We start from the raw sequence: 23,283 nt of genomic DNA, 5'->3' as shown, positions 1-23,283 counted from the left end.
CCTGTTCAGAGTCCACACTTTAGAAAGTCATCTGACACCTATCACTAAACATACACCGGCTGATGCAACAAGACATATGACCGGTTTCCAGTGGAAAGGCTCGCTGGCTCCCTGGTCCGGCCATTTGGGCTTTTGCCAGAAAACTGTGTTGACAAAGCAACAGCGCAAAGTCCTGCAACTTGTCCAGTAAGTAAACACCCCTGCTGACAGCTGACGTCTTAAACCTGTGAAACAAACAGTGTGCTGGCCAGCGGCAGTTGATTTTGATAAACAGGCCAAAGAAAAGTATAAAGAACCCCCACAGCGGCCAGTGATGGGACCGAAAAATGTATCCGCAACAAACCCCGCTTATTCAGCTTGTTTAATTCGTCGTCAATGCCCCCCCCGCCCCACAACTCGCTTTATGGGAACACCAGGAAACTCCTGCCTCAGATAAAGATCTCCATTCAGTCGAATGGAATTAATTTAAGCAGGAAGCGAGGGCACCGTCCGCACACAAGCATACAGTAACCGATGGCGGTGCATTCACATCCATTCAAACTCCATCCGCCAACATGGCCCGAGGGCATGTTGCAACAAGCCATCCAACAACCTTCCACGTCCCAAACCAATTAAGAAGGCTTTCTTTGACATTTTGCAGGGATAATCCTCTTTATGACTCTCTGTACCTGGTATGGCCCCGGCCCCTCGAGAGTCTCTTTAACCCTCGAGAGAGTTCAACAACACGGCTTCATTGAGACAGCGGCTGGAGGGTCTGTTTTGGCCCCAACAAAAGGCCTGGTGGTACTATGGACCCCTGTGAGTAGCATTGTATGGAGCGCAGGATGGAGGGTCCGTGCGGGGTGATGGATGAGAGCTGAATGGGTCCGGAGGGGATGGAGGAGACGGAAGACGGGTACTTTGCGGGACTTACTGAGCGGTGCCCGCTACCAGGGGCATGCCGATGTCCTCATTCCCAAAATCCAGATCTTCCGCGAAGCTGTTGGCCCGGGAGATGTCGAGGGAGTCTTTCCGGAGGTTTTCCTTCACTGTAGGGGCCAAAGATTTAGGGTTAGGCTGCAAAAAAATTAAATCTTAAAAAGCCAGCAAATTGCCAACAACAACAATAACAATAGACGTTATTGTTTATTTGAAGCTGCATTGAGCACCCTACAATTCTGTGTATAGGAAACTGTAACTCGCTTTGAAAAAATATGTCATTAACTATCTTAAATATGTCATTAACTATCTTAAATAAGTGACATCATCCTTCATTCGAGAAAATGTTTTTAATTCAAAATCGTTTTTCTTTACACCGATAGATAATCTTGTTAGTTTAAATTTTCGTCTTGACGTTGACCTTTTGCAGTGTATTTTCCTGCAACTCAATGAAAGCACCCGGGATTCAACCCCGTGTGGAGCTGCCAATGCAAACCCGGGTGAAAAACAGCAGACAAAGCAGAGGAACATAAAATGGCAGATGGGCGCGTCGGAGCCTTAAAGTGAAAGATACCTGGGGAGGCAGGACAGCTCAGAGCGAAGGAAGACCACGAGTGATGAGGGGGACCTGGCGTCCAGAAATCAAAAGTTATTAAAAGAGAAAAGGAGACACGACAAAAGCAGCACAGTAACGGGGCACACTGAAATGAACGCAAAAGGGCGAAGCGCGGAGAAACGCTTGAAAAAATTAAAGAAAAAGAGGCACCCCAGAGGAGAGCCGGAAAAGTATTTTCAGCGTTCAATCCGTGACGAGCGTCGTGATTCTGCTTTTCAGGTAGAAAATTGAGTCGCGTAAACTGAGAGGGACAAAAAATGTGAGAATGGACCACGTCTGTAGCGGAACACTGCAGAAGCCATAACAACAACAGAAACACGTCTTTTTTTCTGTTTCTACAAATCGTCGCCCTTCAGCCGGATTGGCTGCTGGGGCAGCTAAAAACAACAGCAAAATACAACATGTGTAGCGAGGGCTTGACCCGCGGTCAGACGGCCCCCGGGCCTTGACATGCCCCCCCCACACACACACACACACACACACACACACACACACACCCGAACCCCCACCCGCCAGGTCCATTGTGAGAGAGAATGGATCGGCAAATCTGTTTCCAGGAACAGAATGACCATTCCCGACTCAGGCAAAAGCCATTCACTCTCCTTAGTATTCCATCATCGACTTTGTTAAACATTGTCCATGAGTGAGCGAGAGAGAGAGAGAGAGAGGGAGAGAGAGAGGGCGAGAGAGGGGGGGGGGGACGACGAGGCAGAGGGAGGGAGCTAAAATCACAGAGACCTTGTTGAGTAATTGGGCTCCGGTTAGCCCTGCTCTTCACCTTCAGCTTACTGAGGGAGACGTTGCTTATCTTATCAGTTGCAGAATCAGCACGGGGGCTTTTTAATAATATGTTGTGCATTCGGGCCCATCGGGGCAAACGCGATTGGTCGGGGGCCTCTCACGCAGAAGAGAGAAAGACAGAAAGATAGAAAGATAGAAAGGTAAGAAAGGGTGATGATAGAAAGTCTAGTGGGAAAGGCGACGGGGATGGAAAAACACAATCAGCCATAGAAATGTCACAGCAGAATGACAGAGGGGAGGGGAAAGGAAGAGGGAGCGCAGAAAGAGTGAGACGAGCGAGAGGGGTGAGAAAGAGTGAATGAAAGAGAGAGAGAAAGAAAAAAAAACGGAGAGATAGAAAGGAGCCAAAGAGAGCGGCGAGGGGGCGCTACGCGGACGGACTCTGGGAGCCCGGCAGATAAGCGGAGCGACAAAGCCGGACGTCGACTGGATCGCACAATGCGCAAGTTTATTTCTGAGCACTGGAGCTCCACAATTGCTGTTTAACACCCCCAGCGTCCCGCCACCCCGCGCCCCCCCCCCCCCAACCCCCCCGTGCCCTGGTCCAGGTCCCCACGGTTCCCGGGCCCCGGGACCGCTCCCAGCCAGGACAGAACTACCCATCACCCCGGGTTGTTGGCAGGAGATCCGGTGAGAAGAAAAAAAAAAAAAAAAAAACGAAAAAAACAACCCCCGAGCCGTGCCGTGCCAAAGCGGGCCGGGCCAGGCCCACTGTCTGGATTTCTCTGCTTGGCTCTGGTGCGGTCTAGTTGGGGGACAAAGACCCAGCCAGCCAGAAAGCCTAATTAAAATACTGTCCGGGCCACGTTATAAAGGCACACCGGCTGATTATTAACCCGGGGGAATCGAGAAAGGACCACTTGACTGGCGTGAGGGGGGCCGCCGTACGGTTTCGCCTCCTCGGGGGTCACATTTTGCCGGCGTTCCTTTTGACTGAAAGAAAAACAGGCGTATGAAAGGAGTCCCGTTTTTTCTTTTTTTTGTTGTTTTTTTTTTTTCGCATGGTTTTGGGTGAAGCTAATTCCTGACCCGGCGGCCCAGCACAGGAGGTTACACCGAACGGGGAACCTGAGAGTGTAAGATGAGACCACGCCAGCCCCCCTCCCGGGGGGGTGGGGGGGGTCAAGAGGGGGACGTCACCGCAGCTCGGAGTCACATTTTGGAATATTCGCATGCGTGATGAGGTGCGCGGAGATAAGAAAGGGATACTAGAGAGAGGAGATGAGGGGAACAACTCACCCGTTTGTCTAAACATCCTGGTGATGCCTGGAGACAAGGGAAGGAGACGGCGTTTCAACATAAATGCAGCACATGATTCGAAACAACCCTGTCACCCTTCCACAGATGCAGTATGACGTTACCGAGGACAGATAATTCTGTCACTGCGCAAAAGTTATCATGCCCGAACACAAACTGCAGACTTTGATTTAAAGTGGTAATCCGTACAATTGTTTTTGTTCAAAAAAATCCCACATTTGATGTTTATCCAGTATTTATTTAGCTGGCCATTTATAAGAAACAGATATTCAATGTATTTGCGTTATGTACAGTATAGGCTCCTCTAGTGTGTATGCTGCTTCGATTGTTGGCGGCGGGGGTGGCATCCTTGGATGAAAAAACATCCCAACCACCTCAAGTAACCATGAAAAAATAAAAAATAAATAAATAAATAAAACTGATCAGAAGGAGGCAAAATTTGGGGAAAAAAAGGGTGAGGACGAGTGTAAACCCAGATGTTGAGAAAAAAACATATTGCAGATTAAAATGGGATTCTGGGACGTGGGGTTGCCACTTTAATTAAATCAAGAGCGGTTTACCAAAATAACTGTGAAACAAATTTAGACTTTTATTTTGAAAGTTGCATCAAGTTGCCTCACATAAATGGTTTAAGTACGTACATCTAAAGATGGGGAGGGATCTGGATCTACAGTTGCGAGCTTGAAGCACAATAAATACGCAATAAGAAAAAACATTGATCTCTACTCTACTTTATAAGCAAATAACCCTCAGGCCAAAAACCTCTATTTATTTTAAAGGGGACCTATTATGCAAAACTCACTTTTTCAGCGCTTGTGCACCTACATGTGGGTCTCTGATGGGCCTACTGAAATACACACTGTGAAATAAGACAAGCCAGCAAGTTTTTAGTGGGTCCGTCTATTTCATAAAACATGTCCTTCCTACGTCACTTGGCCCCTCAGTAGAATTATAACCGCCCCCCATCTGAGTAACTGTACCCACGGCTGGAGAAGAGCGCCACCGGAGACTGCTCTGTTGGCGCACGGACCAGCACAAATCTTTGAAAAGAAAGCGCAACTGTCCATGAAGAAACTGCAGACGATGGAAATTGAAGAATTTAAAAAATAATTCTGCTGTGTGTTTCTGCTGTGTGTATGCAGTAGATAGACTGTAGGCTGTGCTGCGTGATCCCGCTTCCTTTCCGCAGTGCGTTTCTCCAAACAAAACCAGTTAAAATAGCGTTGTTTTTATTGCACCTGTATTTATTTTATTTTATTATCCGACGCTTACACGAAACAAAGAATCCCTGCGGTGTTCAGGTGCGGTGTCGGCAACCAAAGATGGAACAAACTTTTAAACAAGGCCTTGTAGATCTATGTGGCAGCCTGGCCTGCCACATTCCACCCAAGTGGTGTTTTCAGGGCCCTCCGGCACAGACGGTGGAGTAGACACAAAACCAGTTTATTTTAGGGAGTGGGCTCGATGGAACAAGCCCCGGAGCAGATGGACAGCATGTCGTGACAACGGCTCCTATCCTGTGTGTGTGGGGGGATGGGGGTTTTACCTGTTGCTCGTGAGACCAATAACAGGTGTACAGCCACTCTGATCCTGGGCCCCAATTACCTAGACCAGGACAGGTGTGACTGCTCAAACCACACCATCTCCACACCACAATGTAATATGAGTGAAGATTCAGCAATTGGATTGCTTATTTCACGCCTCAAATTTGTTCAGACACAGATTTTGGTGGACTGATAAGGTGAAAAGTCAAAATAAAATGAACCCGGAAGAAAAGCTCAAACCCTATTGGCTCACAGAACTCGGAAATTATGCTGAAACCCCGCTGGCTCACAGAACTAGGGGCCTCAGGAGGGTGGCGCCATCCACTGAAACAGAGCATCCTGGAACGTCCTGGTTTAGAGGCATGTAAGAATGGCTAAAATGCATAATCTGAGTGCGTGTTTTTTTTTTAGCAACAAAAAAATCAAAAAAATTATTTGGGGACCTCAGAGACTTATTAACTTGTCGAAAAGGAGCATTATATGTCCCCTTTACAGACTGACCCATTTGCCAAAAGGGCCCAGGCAAAATATGCAAAACACAGCCTACAGCAAGTCAACAGCAGCCATTTAAAAGTCAATGTGCACAAAAGGAAGAATCTAAATAAAGGACATTCTGATTACCCTAATTCTAACTATTCTACAAGATTCTAACTTATTGATAGAATTTGTTGGTTATTTAAGAAGTAAATTAAACTAATGCAGTAATAATATCCTGAAAAGAAAATAAATGAAAGCAAAAAACAAAACAAAAAAAACAGCAGAGCACAGTTCTACATGTGGCGCTCCATGAAAAATAATTGCCCACGGTGCAGACAGTCGACATAGCACATGTCTGTTTTATGGCTGCGTCTGAAGCACACATCATACTGTTCCACGCTGTTTCGACTCCAAACATTATCATTAGCGACAGCGGGTGCAGACGCTGCGGACCCTGCAGACGCTGGCCATTCTGCGCCGCTTTACGACTTCCACAGCTTCTCGGGACACTTTTCCAGGGTAATTTATGTCTTGACCTTGCCGTTCATTTTATTCCTGCTGGTGTTACCTTTCATTAAAAAAAAAAATAAATAAAAAAATGAAAAAAAACAATAATAAAAGAAACACTGATAAGAAAACACGAAGTGAAATGGTGTCCGGGCTTAATACTAAGGATGACAGCGCTTTTGCTCTAAGGCCTCCCGAGTTGGCTTTTATCTCAATTTTTTTGTTATTTATTTAAATTGTGATATTAATATATTTCATATTAGGCTTTATGTTTTCATTTTCTATTTTATGAGTTTGTGTTTTTTAACTCAGCATTTTTACTCATTGTACCTATTTTCTTTGTATTATTATGACTTTATTATTACTTTTATAAGATGTTCTTTGAGAAGCAAAACAACTTGATGATGATGATTATCATTGTTATTATCATTAATATAATTATTATTATCATCGTCATCATCACCATCATCATCCCCATCATGCTGTATGTTTGCCATCAAAAGCATCAAAGAACACAAGAAAAGTGTGTGCTTTGCATCCAGTGAAGCACCCAGCGAGACACGCAGCGGTGCTCGTGGCGGGTCGCTTGGGCGATGCTCTGCCTTAATTAAAAACCTCTACGTGCTCAAACTTGTTTTATGGTTATACAGTGTGCTTTGACAGGAAAAACTCATAAAGACCTTGTGTTAACCTGAAGTCTGGGACTGAAGTTTTAACGCTGGAAACTACGCCCCTACACACAAGCACCCACACACACACACACACGCACGCCCTCATGCATGCACACACACACACACACACACACACACATACACACACACACACACACACACGCAGACAGAAAAATAAATAATTAAAACATAAAACAGGCCTGCTCAGAAATATTTTATGTACCGTGGATATGGAAAAAATATAATTAGTTTTATACCATATCATGAAAATAACTGTATACATATATATATATAGATTCAGCCAAATGTTTGAAGTGTCTTCCATTCATTGTTCTTAACTTAAGATCAGTGTGGCATCACTCCATAAATTGTTTGGGTTTTAGCTTTGCAGGAAGTGACTTGTTTTCTTTGTTGGGATAGTAAAAAAAAAAAAGGGACATTTAAAATTGAATGGCATTCCTAATTCAGCTCAACAAAATGGGATGAGTTTTACATTCAAACAGGAAAGTGCTCAATACAATAAGAGGAAATATTTCCAAAGCATCAAATTGTCACCGGGAAAGCATCGTCTCTCATACGCGTCACTCATCTTGTTGTGATGAGCAGAACAAAAACTAAAGAATTAACTGGTATTCATTGGTATAAATAAACAGCCATATTTCTACTCAAAGTTCGAATGGAAGTGATGTTTCCAGAGAGAGCTCCAAATTTATGGAAAACGACATATAGAGGACTACATGCATAACGCAAATAAATTGAATGGCTGTTCCTTAAAAAGTGGCAGCCAAAAAAGGTATAAAATATGGGATTTCCTTTTGCCACTTTAAAAAGACGTCCAATGTAAATAAATATACAGTGTAGACCCGTATAAAGAACACATGAACTGACGCAGCCAGGGCGCCAGTCATCTCTTGTTTGGGGCTTTACCTTCCACGCCCCCCGCCGACTCGTCCAGGAAGAAGGAGAGGTCTTTCTTCTCCTCCGACTCGCCGATGTGGTCGTAGGTGATCTGGGGGATGGACACGGCTCTCTCCGAGGACACCCCCCCCGAGCCGTTGCCCCTGGACGGTTTCAGCTTCCGCTTGGTTCCTTTCTTCTACCGGAGAGAGAGAGAGAGAGAGAGAGAGAGAGAGAGAGAGAGAGAGAGACAACGGCGACTCGATCAACTCCCTGTTCAACGCAGACCGGGAAGGATAACATCGCGTGATGAACCTGTGCGTATGGAAATGAAGTTGATGTTCTGTGTTCCGGCTCTGTTCCAGATTAATACACGGAGCTGGACATGGTGGTAAAATGTCAAATGTTCATAACTTTTTTTGAGAATACATATTTTAATAGTCTAAAAAAAGGCCCCTGGAGCTCTGTTCGAATGACAAATGATGAAACCATCTGGTTGTCTGATTTGCTCACAAATGTTCAGGTCGTATTTGAAACAGTTTGAATAAATATTTGTTACACTTTTTGTTTTCAGTTCACAATGCACAAGTGTAAAGCCCCTCTAGCACCGCAGGAACCTTTTCAGGAACCAGGTACTTTGTTTTACGATACTTCGGCTCTCCACGGGAAGGACTTAGTTCCCAATTTGGTTCCACCGGTTCCTGGTCCCAAAACAAGTCCCAGCAAAGTGAGGTGGTACTTCTTCGGAGAATGGAAACCGTTGGGGTGGAGCTACACCAAACACAAACAACCGAAAACTGATTGAACAGTCACTACTTGCTGGTACTACTCCTTTCCCCAAGCAAGTCAGTTTGATAAAAAAATAAAATAAATGGGAAGCCTGAACACGAAATATGAAAACATTTTGCGTCGCCTCCTCCGGATCTCCACAGTTCCTAGGGAACCAGGACTCTTTCGGGGGATGACTGAGGGGCCGCACAATCCAGAAGGTTCTGGGTCTGAACGGTTCATGGCTCAATGGCTCAACCAAAATCATTTAGTTCCTGCACCTTTTCTGTGGAAAAGCGCCTTATGCTATCCGCTCAAATTTCTCCGGGCTCGCCCAGGTCACGCTGAAGTAAACCCCACCACATGTGATCTCATTTGGGCAGGGAGAGGTCAGCGCTATGAGCATGTGAGTCATTCCTCAAAAGCCGGTGCCTCCGCCGACGTCATGGCCGTGGCCTTTGGAGAAACTCAATCATTTGAACTCAGCGGATACAATAGGCCTAGGGTTTGCAGGACGGGTGGGGTGCGGGCCATGTGGGTAGGGATGTGGCGGGCGGCTGCGATCTCGCCCGTCACATGCCTCACGACTGTCCTGCACTTTCAATACCACTCATACGAGCCGGATAGGGCATCCCATGGTGGGCCTCGCCTTTGCACTGGCCGTTGCAGGGCGTGGGGGCACGGCTGACTCGCCCTTGGGGCAGGAGGTCCTGGCGGGGGTGTCGGTCTGTCGGCCACGGGCCCGCTGTAGTGCGTGCCTGGCACTCAGGCCCTGGGTTCTGCACTTGCAGGTGGGTCTCCTGCCTACAGATGGGGGTGGCGGCGTTTGGCCTCACTCCCAGTCTCTGCGGTGGGTGCCCCAGCTGCTGGCAGTCGTGGAGGGGCCGCATATGTGGCTGTCTGTGGGCGATGGCTGGGCTCAGTTTGCCGTATGGGCGTCTAATGGGTGCAGGGTCACTTTGTGCTCTCTGGGTCTGTTTCATGCACCTCGGGGTCATGTGTGGGTGTTGCACCGCGGGCTCCCAGCTCCTCTGTGGGTTGGGGGGGACGGGGCGTCTTCTGTGGCTATGGTGCATTGTGCTCGGAGCTTTCTTTAGGTTGTGTGGTGTCTATACGGCTGCGGGACTCGTGGGTGGCTGTCAGGCCTTTTCCGATGCTTGGAGGCGCTACTATATAGTTCTGTATATAGTTCTGACCCCATACACCAGAACTAATTGGGCAAGTCCCATGCATTCACCGGTGGACATATCTCTCTCTCACACACACACACACACACACACACACACACACACACACACACACACACACACACCCTACCAGCATCTGCCTCGAACCCACGCCCAGACACTGCCCTGATTACATCCTTTTCCCTTTCTCTCCTTTACTCCCATATGGTCCTTTACTCCCACAGGAAAAGGCCACTCACTGTAATTGCCGTTCCAATTTTTGTCAACCTAATTAATTATGTTTTGTCAAATACATGTTGTCATCTGATATTTCTATGTTTATGTTTTGTGAATTACATTCTGTTGTTTGTCTCTTTGTTTATCCATCTCACCCGTGCTGATTCTCCCTCCCCCTCTTGGAGAAGTAATGATGATTAGCTGTTTATAGATTAAATCATGGTTAGTTCATGCTCCAAAAAGGGGGACTGGCGGAGGTCTTGTATAATAAAATAGCTGTGCTCTTGCCATCCCACGGGTCGTCCACGGGACAGAGTTATTGCAAGCAGTTCGGGATGATAAATAAAGAGTGGCATTGCAGGTTGAGAATTTGAACTCCACTCGCAGATGAACTCTGTCTTGGATGCAATGGCACAAATACTCTGTGCTGTATGCCCAGGCTGCTGACAGCAAAGATGTAAAAGAAAAAAAAAAATGAACTCAGCGGATCAGACTCTGCGGCATTGACAAGTGGCTTTCAGTTCAGTACAAATACCAGGGCACGGAATGACTCATTAAGAAAGAGAGAGAGAGAGGGAGCAAGAGAGAGAGCGGGGAGAGAGAAGGAGAGGGAGACCGGAGAGAGAAAGTGATAATTGAGGGAGAAATTATGTGTGTGTGTGCGTGCGTGTGTGTGTGTGTGTGTGTGTGTGTGTGTGTGTGTGTGTGTGTGTGTGTGTGTGTGTGTGTGTGTGTGTGTGTGTGTGTGTGTGTGTGTGTGTGTGTGTGTGTGTGTGTGAGGGTGTGTGTGTCTGAGAGAGAGAGAGAGAGGAAGTGAGAGAGAGAAGTAGAGTGAGGAAAAAAAAGAAAATGTGCAAAAAAAAAAGGGAAGAAGAAGAAAGAGAAACACGGAGAAAAAGAGCGAAACTGATGCTGAAAGAGAGAAAGTTAGTGACGGAGAAAGAGGAGCGAAGCGCGAATGAGAGGGTGGTAAGAGAGCAAATAAAGAGCGAGGAAGAGAGAAGGAAATGCTGGAGGAGTGTGTGAGAGTGTCTCTCTCTCTAGTGTGTGTGTGTGTGTGTGTGTGTGTGTGTGTGTGTGTGTGTGTGTGTGTGTGTGTGTGTGTGTGTGTGTGAGCGCGCACGCGCCGGTTCAGCGCAGAACAAAGTTTTTTTTTTCCGGTTGTTGTTTGTCTGGACAAAGGTTTACTCCCATGAGAAAGGCGGCGGTGACATCATCTGAGCTGACTGAGTCTTTGTCCGGCGGAGACAAAGGCCTCGAGTCATCCTGGCCGATTCAGGATCCAGGCCTGGGATTGGCGGAGGAGGTGGGATGGGTGGGGGAGTATACTGTATGTGTCTACGTGTGTGTGCATTTCTGTGTGTGTTTGTTTGCTGTGCGAGCGACATGGATGAGGTTGTGTTGAAAAGGGAGATGCTGTGGGGCGTGGCCGAGCTCCCGGCTCTCCGCCAGAAATGTAATATGATGTGAACGCCATTTTTGCATTATTGTTATTGTTATCAGGGGTAAGTACTGCGGTCAAGTGCTTGGTCAACAATCGGGACCTCGCCAAGATGGCGGCACGTGCAGATGTATCTGAAGTCAAAACGTTATGTGTGTCATGGATCAGACGAACCCACGGACAAAATGAATAAGATGTGTATTCGGGGCAGTTCCAACATGGCGTCGTCCAAGTTTGATCCAGATCGGTTCAGTAATGTGGAAGAAGTTTGTGATCACCAATCACAACCTCACCAAGATAACCCCACACACAGATATACTCACGATTGGACTTTAACTAAAGGAGTATGAGATAAAGACTCTTAACCATATGAAGTAACAAAGTAACAAAGTGTCAGGTATTATTTTATTTTATTTTATTACTATTAACTTTTATTATGTTTGGAAAAAAAATTGTTAAAGTATTACCAGAAGACAATTAGATTTAAAAAAGCGCAGCTTATTAAATGTCATAAATATATACGCTTCTGAGGACAACTAACACACAACAGGGTAAGTTCTACAATATACCCAATAACATCACTGTCAGAATTGATAGACATTCCAGAAATATCAATGTATCCAAACTTCCTGAATCATAATTACTGGTAACAATATCCATAAGCAATTACATAATGTAAGGAACATGGATTTATTGTGTGTGCGTTTTGAAAATCTTCATTCTTTTTGTGTTTTCCGAAACACTTTTCTTGCACTAGTTGCAAAGCTGTCTTAGCTTTAGCCTCCATTTTGTCTTCTCTCGTACCCCATTCACCATGAATCTTCCTCCAAATTTGGTACACATAATGTCGATAACATTGACTCAGCACATTGTGACATACTCAGCACAACACTCAGAAACAGCATTAAAGCACACCCCGAAAAAGAAACCTCGCAATAAGGTCAAGAATTACAACAAAAATGTACAGCCCACGACACACACAATTCATTTCATTATATACCTTCGTTTTTTTATTTATAGGTTTATAAAATACATTGTTATTGTAAAAGGCAGTTTTTTTTGCCATAAAATAATTATGTTGCCCAAGATGGATTAAAAATGTGTGATAAATAATTGTGTTTTTGATAAATAATCATGATCACAATATTGACTAAAATAATCGTGATTATCATTTTAGCCAAATGATAACCGCCTTTAATTGCGACGTAGGAAACCCACCCAAAGCCGCAAACACCAACCATTCATAGAATTACTCTGTAACCAGGTCGGAATGACTAGAGAGCCAAAGCATATTCCGTCCTTTAAACTTAAATGAAGGGTCAACTACCCTGCAGCCCATGTATTGCTGCCTGCAGCTATAATTATTATATTTCTTATCCCATATTGTTATTGTTAGGATTTTAGTTATTTTCTTTGTCACTTATCTGACACTTATCTGATAAGTGTCCAGAACAGGAGGACTGCTGCAGCTACGGACATGGTTGAGGTGTCGTTAGAACCGGGAGGTCGCAGACATCTCGTGATTCAAGGTTCATCCAAATCGATCCACACGCGGAGCAGGATTTAGTATAAAAACGACAAAATTTGACCCGAAGTAGCCACATTTTCGTGCGCCACCGGCACGCCAACGTTCTAAAACCTCCGGTCGGGTAATGGAACAGGGTTAGTTTGTGGAGTGAGACGCTTTGTGACATCGCGACTACGACCAAATTGCGTCGTGTGCGGTGCGTGGTAGGGATGTAAAAGTGTGAAATTTCATAGTACGGTATTTACAGTATGGTAAATATCTACCAAAATACAGTGGTATATTGTATTTCACGGTATTAATTTCCCCCTAGTTTTATGTTTATCCAATTAATAAATACTTTTATTAAATAATGACATATACAGTATATCAAAATACAAATTATTATAACTTTAATCAAGACAATTTAATTATTTTTCAAGGATGGGGAAGGTGACTGTGAATTAACATTTACATCTTCAATTTTGCAACATAAAGTTATACCGTTGGCACGGTGTTACAGGGAAAGGCTTACAGTTCAGAGACATTGTTGCTTGGTACTGCAGTATACCATAACTATTGCGTGGTGTAGACTCATTGTCATTGACAAACTGCCTTAGCCGATGTTGCGTTCATTGGAAACTCTGAAAATTTAACTTGTTTGAGACGTAATGCTGACAGAAAGACGAGCGACAGAACGAACTGATGCTACGTTCCATGGGAACTCAAACATTTGTAATTGTGTCGAAAAAGTGTAAATTTTACTTATCATACACTGAAAAGGACATTATCAAACGTATACTAACAATGCAGATCCATTTTATTTCAGATTCCCAGGTAAAAAAAAAATAAATGTAATAAAATCACTTAATATATACAAAAATATACACAGTATATGTTGAATATATATATAAATAATTTTGAGTATTTGTTACTTACATTTTTTTTTACTATTTCTATTTATTATTAAAAGTTGTAATCTTATTATTTATGATCATCGAGTTAAAATATCCCATATTTTATATATTTTCTTTAAATTGTGTAAAAAAGCCATTTCAAATGGAACTCAGGGACTTGTAGTGTAACCCCCCATAAAAAAAAACAAACAAAGAAGATATTGTGGATTTTTCAAAATATTTTTAACAATAGCATAATTTAAAAAAATAGCTATAATTACGGATAGGTTGAGCCTCCTGACGTTGGAACCGCAGATGTCGGAGTCGACCGTGGCCGTAGTCTCCTTGGTCAGGAAGTACATCCTCCACGTCGCAGGGCAGCCGCCCGGCTTCTCTGCTGCATAGCATCTCCACAGAGTCTGAAATAAATCACCATCAAATAACCTTGAAATGACCGATAATCAATTCTGAAACACTAGATCATGAATTTATCAGTTACGTATTATAAAAAAGCCAGTTCATGTAATCTACTGCTCAGTATTTTTACTTACAACTGTTTATAAGTGATACTGTTGCGAACGACCTCCGTTACTGTTCTTTGTTCTGCACATTGTGTGATGATTGTGTTTGTGACTAGTTATCACAAACACTGCTCCAACTCCAATTACTGCCAATACAGCCGATAATACTTAAATCACTTTTATTAGCTGTGTCACATTTTAATACCTGTATCATAGTGTTACAGCCTGTATTACAGTGTTAAAACCTGTATTACAGTGTTAATACCTTTATTACAGTGTTAAAACCTGTATTACAGTGTTAATATCTGTATTACAGTGTTAATACCTGTATATCAGCGTTAATACCTTTATTACAGTGTTAAAACCTGTATTATACTGTAGTGTTAATACCTGTATTACAGTGTAAATACCTGTATCACAGTGTAAATACCTCTTTTACAGCATTTATACCTGTATTACAGTGTTTATACCTGTTTTACAGTGTTTATACCTTTATTACAGCATTAATACCCATATTACAGTGTTAGTACCTGTATTACAGTGTTAATACCTTTATTATAGTGTTAATAACTGTATTATATTGTTAATACCTATATTATAGTGTGCATAACTGTATTATAGTGTTAATAACTGTATTATAGTGTAAATAACTGTATTTTGGTGTTAATACCTGTATGAGTGACGCTGCAGCAGGAATCTGACGGTTAAAATGCTTCTGTCGCTGCTTCTGCTGAACCTTCAGGGCAAATCCAGAGCCCAGGATGCCCTAAACATGGAGACCATAATTATAAGGTTCTATGTACAAGTGAACAACATTGAATGAATAAACAGTGATAAAGTCTTTTTTCTCCCCCCCATTAATACATAAATACTTGAATGAATCCATCAACGTTGATTCAGTGATTCCATGAGTCCGAGGGATTTTACAAAAAACATGCGCACGGATCTGATGCTGGACGGGAAGTTAAGTATTTACGGCGGGCAAAGCGAAGAAGGAGATGGCGAAGACGCTGAAGCAGGAGGCGATGGCCTTTCCGATCCACGTCTGAGGAATCTTGTCTCCGTAGCCGATGGTGGTGACGGTGACCTGGAGACAAAAAGAGTCCAAACGCCTTGTGACACTCAGGTAAAAAAATGGCTGACCGGTACTTTATCAATCATATCAAACTAGAACCTCATTGGTTGGGGTAGGGATGACGGAGGGAATTCCACTGGGTTTACTTTTAAGAGTAGGGTTGTGCAGTCATAAAGGATAAAACACGTACCTGTAATTCCCTCTTTGCCATATCAGGACTTAAAAAAACAAACATCTGTTTTAATCATTTTACGCAATGTTTTTCATATCTTTTCAACTTCTACAAAACTTTCTCATAAAACGTCCCAAAGGGATGAGAGGTTTATTTTTCATTGAAATAAGATAAAACTTTGCAAATTTGCAATTCGGGAGTTTAGTGGTTAACCCTTCATTTTTGCCGCGCGTCCCGCAAGTAAAACGCTGTCTCAAACAGAAAGTTAAAACTCATAACCTCAACCGGAGCTTTCTCTCCATTCAGAAACGTGATGTGGGGAGGAAATACACGAGAAAATAAATCTTTTTTTTATTTTTATTTTTTTATATAATGAACTGTGAAGGTGGTGAGTAGAAAAAAATCAACATAAATCCCGGCGCTAAAAGCGTCTCCGCCGAAGACAATGGAGGAAAAAATGTCTCCAGCCGCCGTTGGCCGGGCTCCATATCTGCGATGGCCGGGGTATTCAAGGCCCTTCTCCTCCACGGCAATACGATTCCCTCCAGCTAATCCCCATTGAGCATAGGAATTTTCTGGAGGAAAAAAAAGAAAACACCGCACGCATTTGCATTTACACCCACTCCGAAAAAGCCGAGGCGATTGTGTCCCATCCAGGGCACACTTGTCTTACAGTGTGCGTCTGTGGGGGGAACACAAAGCAGCTTGATGTAAGGTGAGATACTTAAAAGAGCTTTGGGGGGAAAAGAAGAAGGAGTTTGGGTCGGAGTGGGTGGGTGTCGGGGGGGTTGGGGGGGGCCTTAATCCGTCATCCACAAATCCGATGACTAAACAATGTCCCCCCTGACATGAGAGTGGAATGATCTTCTCAAATACTCCCCCCCCCCCCCCCCCCCACACACACACACACACACACACACACACACACCCAAGGCACTCGGTGCAGAGTGTAATACTCAAAGTGTGTGTGGTAGAAGCCTCTTCATGTCTATACAGAGGTCGGGCCGAGCCCAGTCTCAAGGGCTTTACAGGGGGCGTGTGCGTGTGTGCGTGTGTGTGTGTGTGTGTGTGTGTGTGTGTGTGTGTGTGCGTGTGTGTGTGTGCGTCTGCGTGTGTGTGTCTGCATGTGTGTGTGTGTGTGTGTGTGCAAATGCGTGCACCGAAGAATTACAAACAGAGAAGTTATCTTCTATACATAATCGTATCATCATCGATATAATCATCGAGTAATTCTGTCATCCGGAATGTACGGCAGGCGTTGCATTTGCTGGGCTTTATTATAAATTACCGGCAAAGAGACGATAATTTCCGGCTACCGCTGAGCTGATGGGAGTGGAAGACATGCGACATGTATAAAATTGTGTGTGTGTGTGTGTCAGAGAGAGAGAGAAAGAGAGAGAGAGAGAGAGGGAGCGAGCGAGCGAGCGAGAGGGGGAGAGGGAGAGGGATGGAGGGGAATGAATCCTCCAGCTGTGCCTGCACCTGCACAACACACTGGAAAACATTGGAAGGGCTTAGGGTGCGGCAATCAGGACAATATCATTTTCTAATTAATTTCACACGCACGCACCCACGCGCACGCGCACACACACACACACACACACACACACACACACACACACACACACACACACACTAGGGCTGGGCAATATTTTATTATAGTATCGATACGGTGGTATGAGATGAGATATCGAGTGGGATTAGTTACTTATATAGTGAGTGTAAATGTTGACTTTTGGGATCAATACAGCACAACCTGCGTCCTAACCTGGTCCTAACATCCACATTACTAGTGTTTCTTAAATATTTCCCAAATTGCATGGCCAGATTATCGTTATTGAATTACTTGTCAAAAAGACAAGTGTGATATTTGATTCAGTTAATATCGCCCTGCTCCACGTGCACACACACACACACACACACACACACACCCCTCCCAGCAGTATTATCAGTCAGGTTTACAGTCTCCCAAAACAAAAAAAAAAAGGGTTCAAATCCCCCCCGAGCCGACACACTCTCCTTGTCGTCGCACAACAACACAAATTACAGCTTTTCTTCACCTTTCCACAGAGCGGCGAGGAGCCCCGCGACCCCTTCAACCCTCGTTTACAAAAAGGTAGTAATCCCACAATCAAAGTTTTAATTAAAGGACCTGACACTTTATTTTGGGCCTGTGAAGGCCCTGTTGAGCCGAGGAGCCCGGAGGTGAATGGTTTATTACAGTCTCTTTGTGGCGCGCTGATCCCCCGCACAAGGCGGCCGTAGGGTTCTCATTACCCCGCGCCTCCAGTCCCACTGTTTAATTAACGGCTCTGGAAAAGCCCAAACCCACAGAAGATGGGGCGAAAACCGCCCCCCGAAAACCGTCCCCGCACGTGAAAAGCAGCACCCCCGTCGCCAAACAATGCCGCCGAGGACAGAACTGAAGAGGGAGGTCTGGGGGCCGATGATTGGCCGAAGTCGACGGCTGCATAATAGCTCTGTGATTGGATAACGATAACGATTTGGCATATTGCGGGGACGCAAGCTGTGAAAATGACACGAAGGACGTTAAAATGGGTGTGTTTAAACTGCGGGCGGAGTCGCAAAGTAGGACGTTTTTGAGATTTTTTTGAAGGTTGAGTTGCCACCACGGTGTATTAAAAGGTCTTTTTGACGGTCTGGACTTTTCACAAGAAGCGTCTGTCATCCCTGGGCCCCATGTTCCCTTTATACTAAAAATAGGATAAAAGTTACAGAAAATTGAAAAAATAAAGAAAAAAGGAAAAAAAATGTCCATATCTGTGGTTTATCAGCAAAAGTTCTGTTTGGTGTTTATGGACACGTTGCTTCCAAAGATAATCTGTTATTAAAACAAACCGTGTTGCTGGACGTTTTCTTTTTTTTTTTTTTTATATGAAGGTTTTTAAATGCTATTTTATTTTAACTGTGCAACAATCAACCAGAATATAAGTATGTAAATCGCCATGTTTTTAGACATTTTTTTCATATGCAGCATTAACAACCTTAGTGCAACTGTTGTTTCGGGGCCACTGTAAAACGCTGCTGCTCTTTTCCATGCGTATGTGCATGTGTCTCCAATAAAATTAACTTCCATATCGATGTGTTCACTTCTTTGTTTGGGGGCTTCCCTGAGGTGGGGTGGGGGGGGGGGTGGATCTCAGCACCGTGAGCCTTTTGGTTCGTGTTTGAGAAAGTAATGCCTCGCTCACCACGCCCCACCACAGGGCGTCGGCGTAGCTGGAGAAGCCCGTCTTGCCCTCCTCGTCCACGGCGTCCTTCTCCGCCAGGTACACAAAGTAGGAGGAGAAGATCAAACCCAGGAAGCCAATGTACAGCGTGGTGATCAGCTCCTGCGGGAACCAAAAAAAGAAATCACGAGATTTTTAGGTTTTCATGCAAATGTGCTGTATCGTTCCTTGAACATTTTCCGGTGTCAGCACTTTTAACAATTTCCAATATAACCAAATTCCTTTGTTTATTTATTTGAATGTTTATGGAATATTGCCAAATTGTGCTGTTTGTTGTTTTATTCTAAGTTTTATTTATATTGTTCATTTTGAGGCAAATTTTAATTTTATTTTAGGTTCATGTACATGGCCATTTCTTTCTATTTTTATTCTGTTATTTCATTATCTTTGCGTTTTGCACGACGCAATTTCCCTATCTATTTAGCCATTTTAGATTTTCTTTCATGCAGGCCCAGTTTCGGGACCATATCAAATAATGAAACCGTTTCAGGGAAAAGATACGCATCTTGGCACACATGACATTCCTTCCTGTTCAAATTTTTTTTTTTGACGAGAAGATCTTGAGACAACGTAAAGTATTTCCCGCGGAGGGGTCGACCGCAGCGTGAACGTTCGGTAAAAAGCGGAAAGGGAGGATTCGATTCAGCGGAGGGGAACGATAAATCACCCTCGACGGGATTTCGCCCTCGCCTCGCGTTTTATTTGTTTGACATTTGCACATAATCCTCGGAGACAAAGCCGCTCCCATTATACGCCGCGAAGACATCAAAGGCGGGGGCGAGTACGGCGAGAGCACAAAGTGGAAAAGAAGATCACGTCCTCTGACTGCGTTATGAATTAGTCTGAGAGGAGCAGCGTACGACCGAAAATAAGAGCCGGTAATCGCTTCTCCTTATAAAGCGAGATCTGGTGCTGGCGGTGTGTCTACGGATGTGTTAGCTGGTGCGCGTGTGCGCGTGTGCGCGTGTGTGTGTGTGTCTGTCTGTCTGTGTGCGCGTGTGTGTGCGCGCGCGCCCGTGTGTGTATGTGTGTGTGTACACGGCATCTTTGCCGGCGTGCACCAGACCTGGCCGTAATGAGCGCTTAATGCAGCATGAACGGCAGCGAGAAGCTCAACCGGAAAGGCTCAATCAGACGTGCGCTGGAGGAACACGTGAGGAAAACTGTGCTGAGGAGCCTTATTTGGTGAAAAAATGCCGGGAGACACGTTTTCTTTTATTTATTTATTTATTACTGTTATTTTTTTTTACCCTTTTCTTATCTCAGGCAATTAAGGTAGGGAAGCGTAGCCGTGGCAGGAGAGCTCTTAGATGCGATCATCGCAGGTGTTCAAACGACGGCAGCGTACGGTATGTTTTTTTGTTTGTCTGCCAGTGATCAACAGTGAAGACGGGAAGGGGGGGGGGGGGCGCTTTCGCTCCGAGACTCGAGGCTCCACAGGCGAAGAGCGCCGTAAATGTGCGCCGCACCTGTGCGCCACAATTTTATGACCGTATCCGAGCCGCACCTGCCATCGCTCGAAGCACAAACGCCACGGAATCCGCACCGTTCATCGACACTATTGATGCGTAAAAGGAAAATAAATTTTATTTTGTCTGCTTCTGAGTCTGAGAGGCCAGAATCTCGGCCGGAGCTCAGATGAAGGTCCACCTAGTTTCATTCATTGGATGTAATACCGCAGCGTTGTGATCCTACCTGTCGGTGAATAAAGACGACGGATCCCAGGAGCCTCCACGTTCCGCCCTGACGATCCACATGCAGCATGCGCAGGATCTGGAGGAAGCGGATTCCCCTGAGGACGGATCCAATATTATCATTTTCTGACAAAACACCAAACAAAAGACTCCTCCTTAGGGACTATGTCGTCATTATTTCGGACGCGAAAAACAAAAACGAATAAATTAGTTGTGACGTTCGGTGCTTTCGGAATTTTCAATATTTCCCATGAAATGATTGACATTTCTGATCTAAAAAAAGAATTACGATCAAGCAATCAAAGTAGCACGTGATTACACTACCTGATGGCAGATGTGGCAAATACTTGGCCATTTGACCCCACACTGAGCACAATGACTGAAGCAATGACCACAATCAAATCTGTCAAAGGGAGGAAGGAAAGACAGAAAGATATTATTTCACTGTGTGTCACTGGTACACAAGCAGGATGCATTTTACAATATCATTCACAAATTATTATTCATAAATATGCACAAATATTAAAGAGGGTCAGTTATAAATAGATTCATTTAAACTGTTAATTAAAGAAAAAAATATTCAGTGAACATGTTATTAAGCAAGTTACTTTTATTTTGTTTTTTCCAGCAGACAATTTCCTGGATTGTCCTCAATGAAAGTCTGACAAACCCTGATATCTCATTCAAATCAAATCTGCTCCCAATCCAATTGAGCAATGTATGCCCTTCCCTCGAGTGCTATGGAACAAAGCTGCAGCTTCACCTATAATAGATATGGGCTTCCTGATAAAGCGGAGGCGTCCTTTAATTCCCACGTATTTGCTGCGGCAGCCTGCCGACCACAGGCGGACCATGTACTCCGTGCCAAAGAACAGCACCAGCACAATCTCCTGCGGAGAACAACACAAAACGCACAGCGAGGGTTAGAGTCATTCACCTGGAAAGGAGCTCCAATGCCAACGTGATGTGGAAACAAGATAAGATAAGACAGGTTTCGTTTTTTTGTTTTTTTTCCAGAACGCAGTGGGAGCGGTCGCCGTGTGTTACGGCTAATCCGAAGGCATTAAGGCCCATTATAATCAATCACCGCGATCCCAGATTTGTTATGAGTGGTGCTTGACAGCTGCGCTGACGGAGTGATCAAGGTGGTCTCCAAGCAGCGAGCCCACCCACAGGAGCAAAGATGGAGACGCTGATAACCCGGAGCCGGCGACAGTTTGCATTCAGGCCGGGAGGGGGGGGTCAAAGTCTCAATGGCGGAGGACACAGAACGACTCGCCACTGCCGCCGCCGCCGCCGTCTATGGGATGTGCAGCGTATCAGGTTCCGTCGGGAGACGAGGACGTTTCTGCTGCAAGTGTGGACCTTTCTGCGTCCAGGCCAACTCATCATCTATTTTACTCCTCCCGTATCTGTATGCATCTCTGCATCTGCAGGTCATGTGTCGTCGGGCCTCCCCAGCGGCAGGCATGTACGTGTGCGTGTGTGTGTGTGTGTGTGTGTGTGTGTGTGTGTGTGTGTGTGTGTGTGTGTGTGTGTGTGTGTGATTTGATAAGGCCTGTGCGATGGAGGTCCTTTTCCTGGCCACCGTTTATCCATAATATTTGGCCCGGTAATGGATAGAGGCCGTGTGGGTGGCCGCCGACTTGATTACTGGCCGCTCCGCAGGAAACTTTATACCCTGAACCCTGCTGCAACAACACGGCACCATGACACCCCAAAACAATGACCTGCCAGTCATTCCAGGAGCAGTCGCCCCCCCTTTATCGAGGATAGCGCTGCACTGCCAGCAGGAGCGGGAGCGGGAGCAGCAGCAGCGGCGGGAGCAGGAGCCGGAGCAGGAGCAGGAGCAGGGGCAGGGGCAGGGGCAGGGGAAGGGGCGGGGGCAGTGCAATACTTGATAAAGGGACGACCGTGCGTGGACGACCCCAAGCAGCCTGCGGCGCAAATCGCCTCATATTAGAAACCGGGACGAGATTAATTCGGCCATCTTTCGTGTTTGGATTCTGCTTAACCTGCGGGGAAAGAAATTGTTGTAATCCCGGGTACTGTAGGATAAGAAAAATGATCCACAAATACGACATTCACGCCTTTGAAAACTTTATATATATATAACTATTTATTTATAGTTTGTACGCGGCATTGCAGATGTAATAGATGTATTCCCGCTGAGATCTCCGGCGCGCCACGGTGAAGCATCCGACGCTAAATCGGTCGCGGACGATCGCTACGGCTGAAAAAAGAGGGAGAAAATAGGGCTCCAGATTGGGAAAAAAATAAAAATAAATCCGCAAATTATCCTTGAAGTCCTCCTGGTATCACCAGTGAAGCTACGGCTGAGTGGCGGCGGAGGAGCAGGCAGACAGGAAGAGGGGACGGGCAGACGGCAATACGGACACACAGATAATGAAGACAAAGAGTCTGGAAGGGCAGGGAAGAACAACAGAGGCAGACAGGGACGGTCCAGTGGCTCCTAATAACATCCAGATCAGTTGAACTTGACTGACCAGCCATGGCCTTTATTATGGTCTGCCACGGAGAGCGGCAGACACAGTTTCTGCACTGTGTCCGTTTGAGCCGATGCCGTGCCCGTTCAAAATGTGCCAGCGCACGTAGAGGGAAGGTTATTTTCCCACGTCTATCTGCGGCGTGGACCCATTCTCACACGAGCGACCAAACAAGAAAATCATTGTTTATTCAAGCTGTATTTAGCCAGGAGCGCCACTTTTTATTTTTTTACCTGAGACGTGGATTACCGAAAAAACCATGAGAATAACTGGAAGCCGGGTTCTGTTGGAAGCACCGTAAAATATGAACGGATGCACATAATCACCGAGAACGTGAAATAATTTGTTTAAGTTCAAATTCAA

At 45.0% G+C, this 23,283-nt stretch overlaps 1 protein-coding gene across 1 annotated transcript in view; it reads right to left on the bottom strand.

Moving 5' to 3' along the window:
* kcnq1.2 (potassium voltage-gated channel, KQT-like subfamily, member 1.2) overlaps positions 1 to 23,283 on the bottom strand; it is a gene marked incomplete at its 5' end in the record, with an annotated part of 186,345 nt that overhangs the window by 146,462 nt on the left and 16,600 nt on the right. The window contains 11 exons of the mRNA XM_080002890.1: positions 914 to 1,028; positions 1,493 to 1,546; positions 3,575 to 3,601; positions 7,719 to 7,887; positions 13,982 to 14,119; positions 14,892 to 14,987; positions 15,198 to 15,308; positions 18,681 to 18,821; positions 20,415 to 20,511; positions 20,738 to 20,816; positions 21,177 to 21,303. Coding sequence (XP_079859016.1) covers positions 914 to 1,028; positions 1,493 to 1,546; positions 3,575 to 3,601; positions 7,719 to 7,887; positions 13,982 to 14,119; positions 14,892 to 14,987; positions 15,198 to 15,308; positions 18,681 to 18,821; positions 20,415 to 20,511; positions 20,738 to 20,816; positions 21,177 to 21,303 — 1,154 coding nt within the window. The remainder of the gene's footprint in view (positions 1 to 913; positions 1,029 to 1,492; positions 1,547 to 3,574; positions 3,602 to 7,718; positions 7,888 to 13,981; positions 14,120 to 14,891; positions 14,988 to 15,197; positions 15,309 to 18,680; positions 18,822 to 20,414; positions 20,512 to 20,737; positions 20,817 to 21,176; positions 21,304 to 23,283) is intronic.

This window comes from Zeus faber, assembly GCF_960531495.2.
Source record: "Zeus faber genome assembly, chromosome: 6".
NCBI classification, from domain to species: Eukaryota; Metazoa; Chordata; class Actinopteri; order Zeiformes; family Zeidae; genus Zeus; species Zeus faber.
Note: the sequence above shows the minus strand (reverse complement) of the source record. Positions and strands in the feature narration are given on the sequence as shown.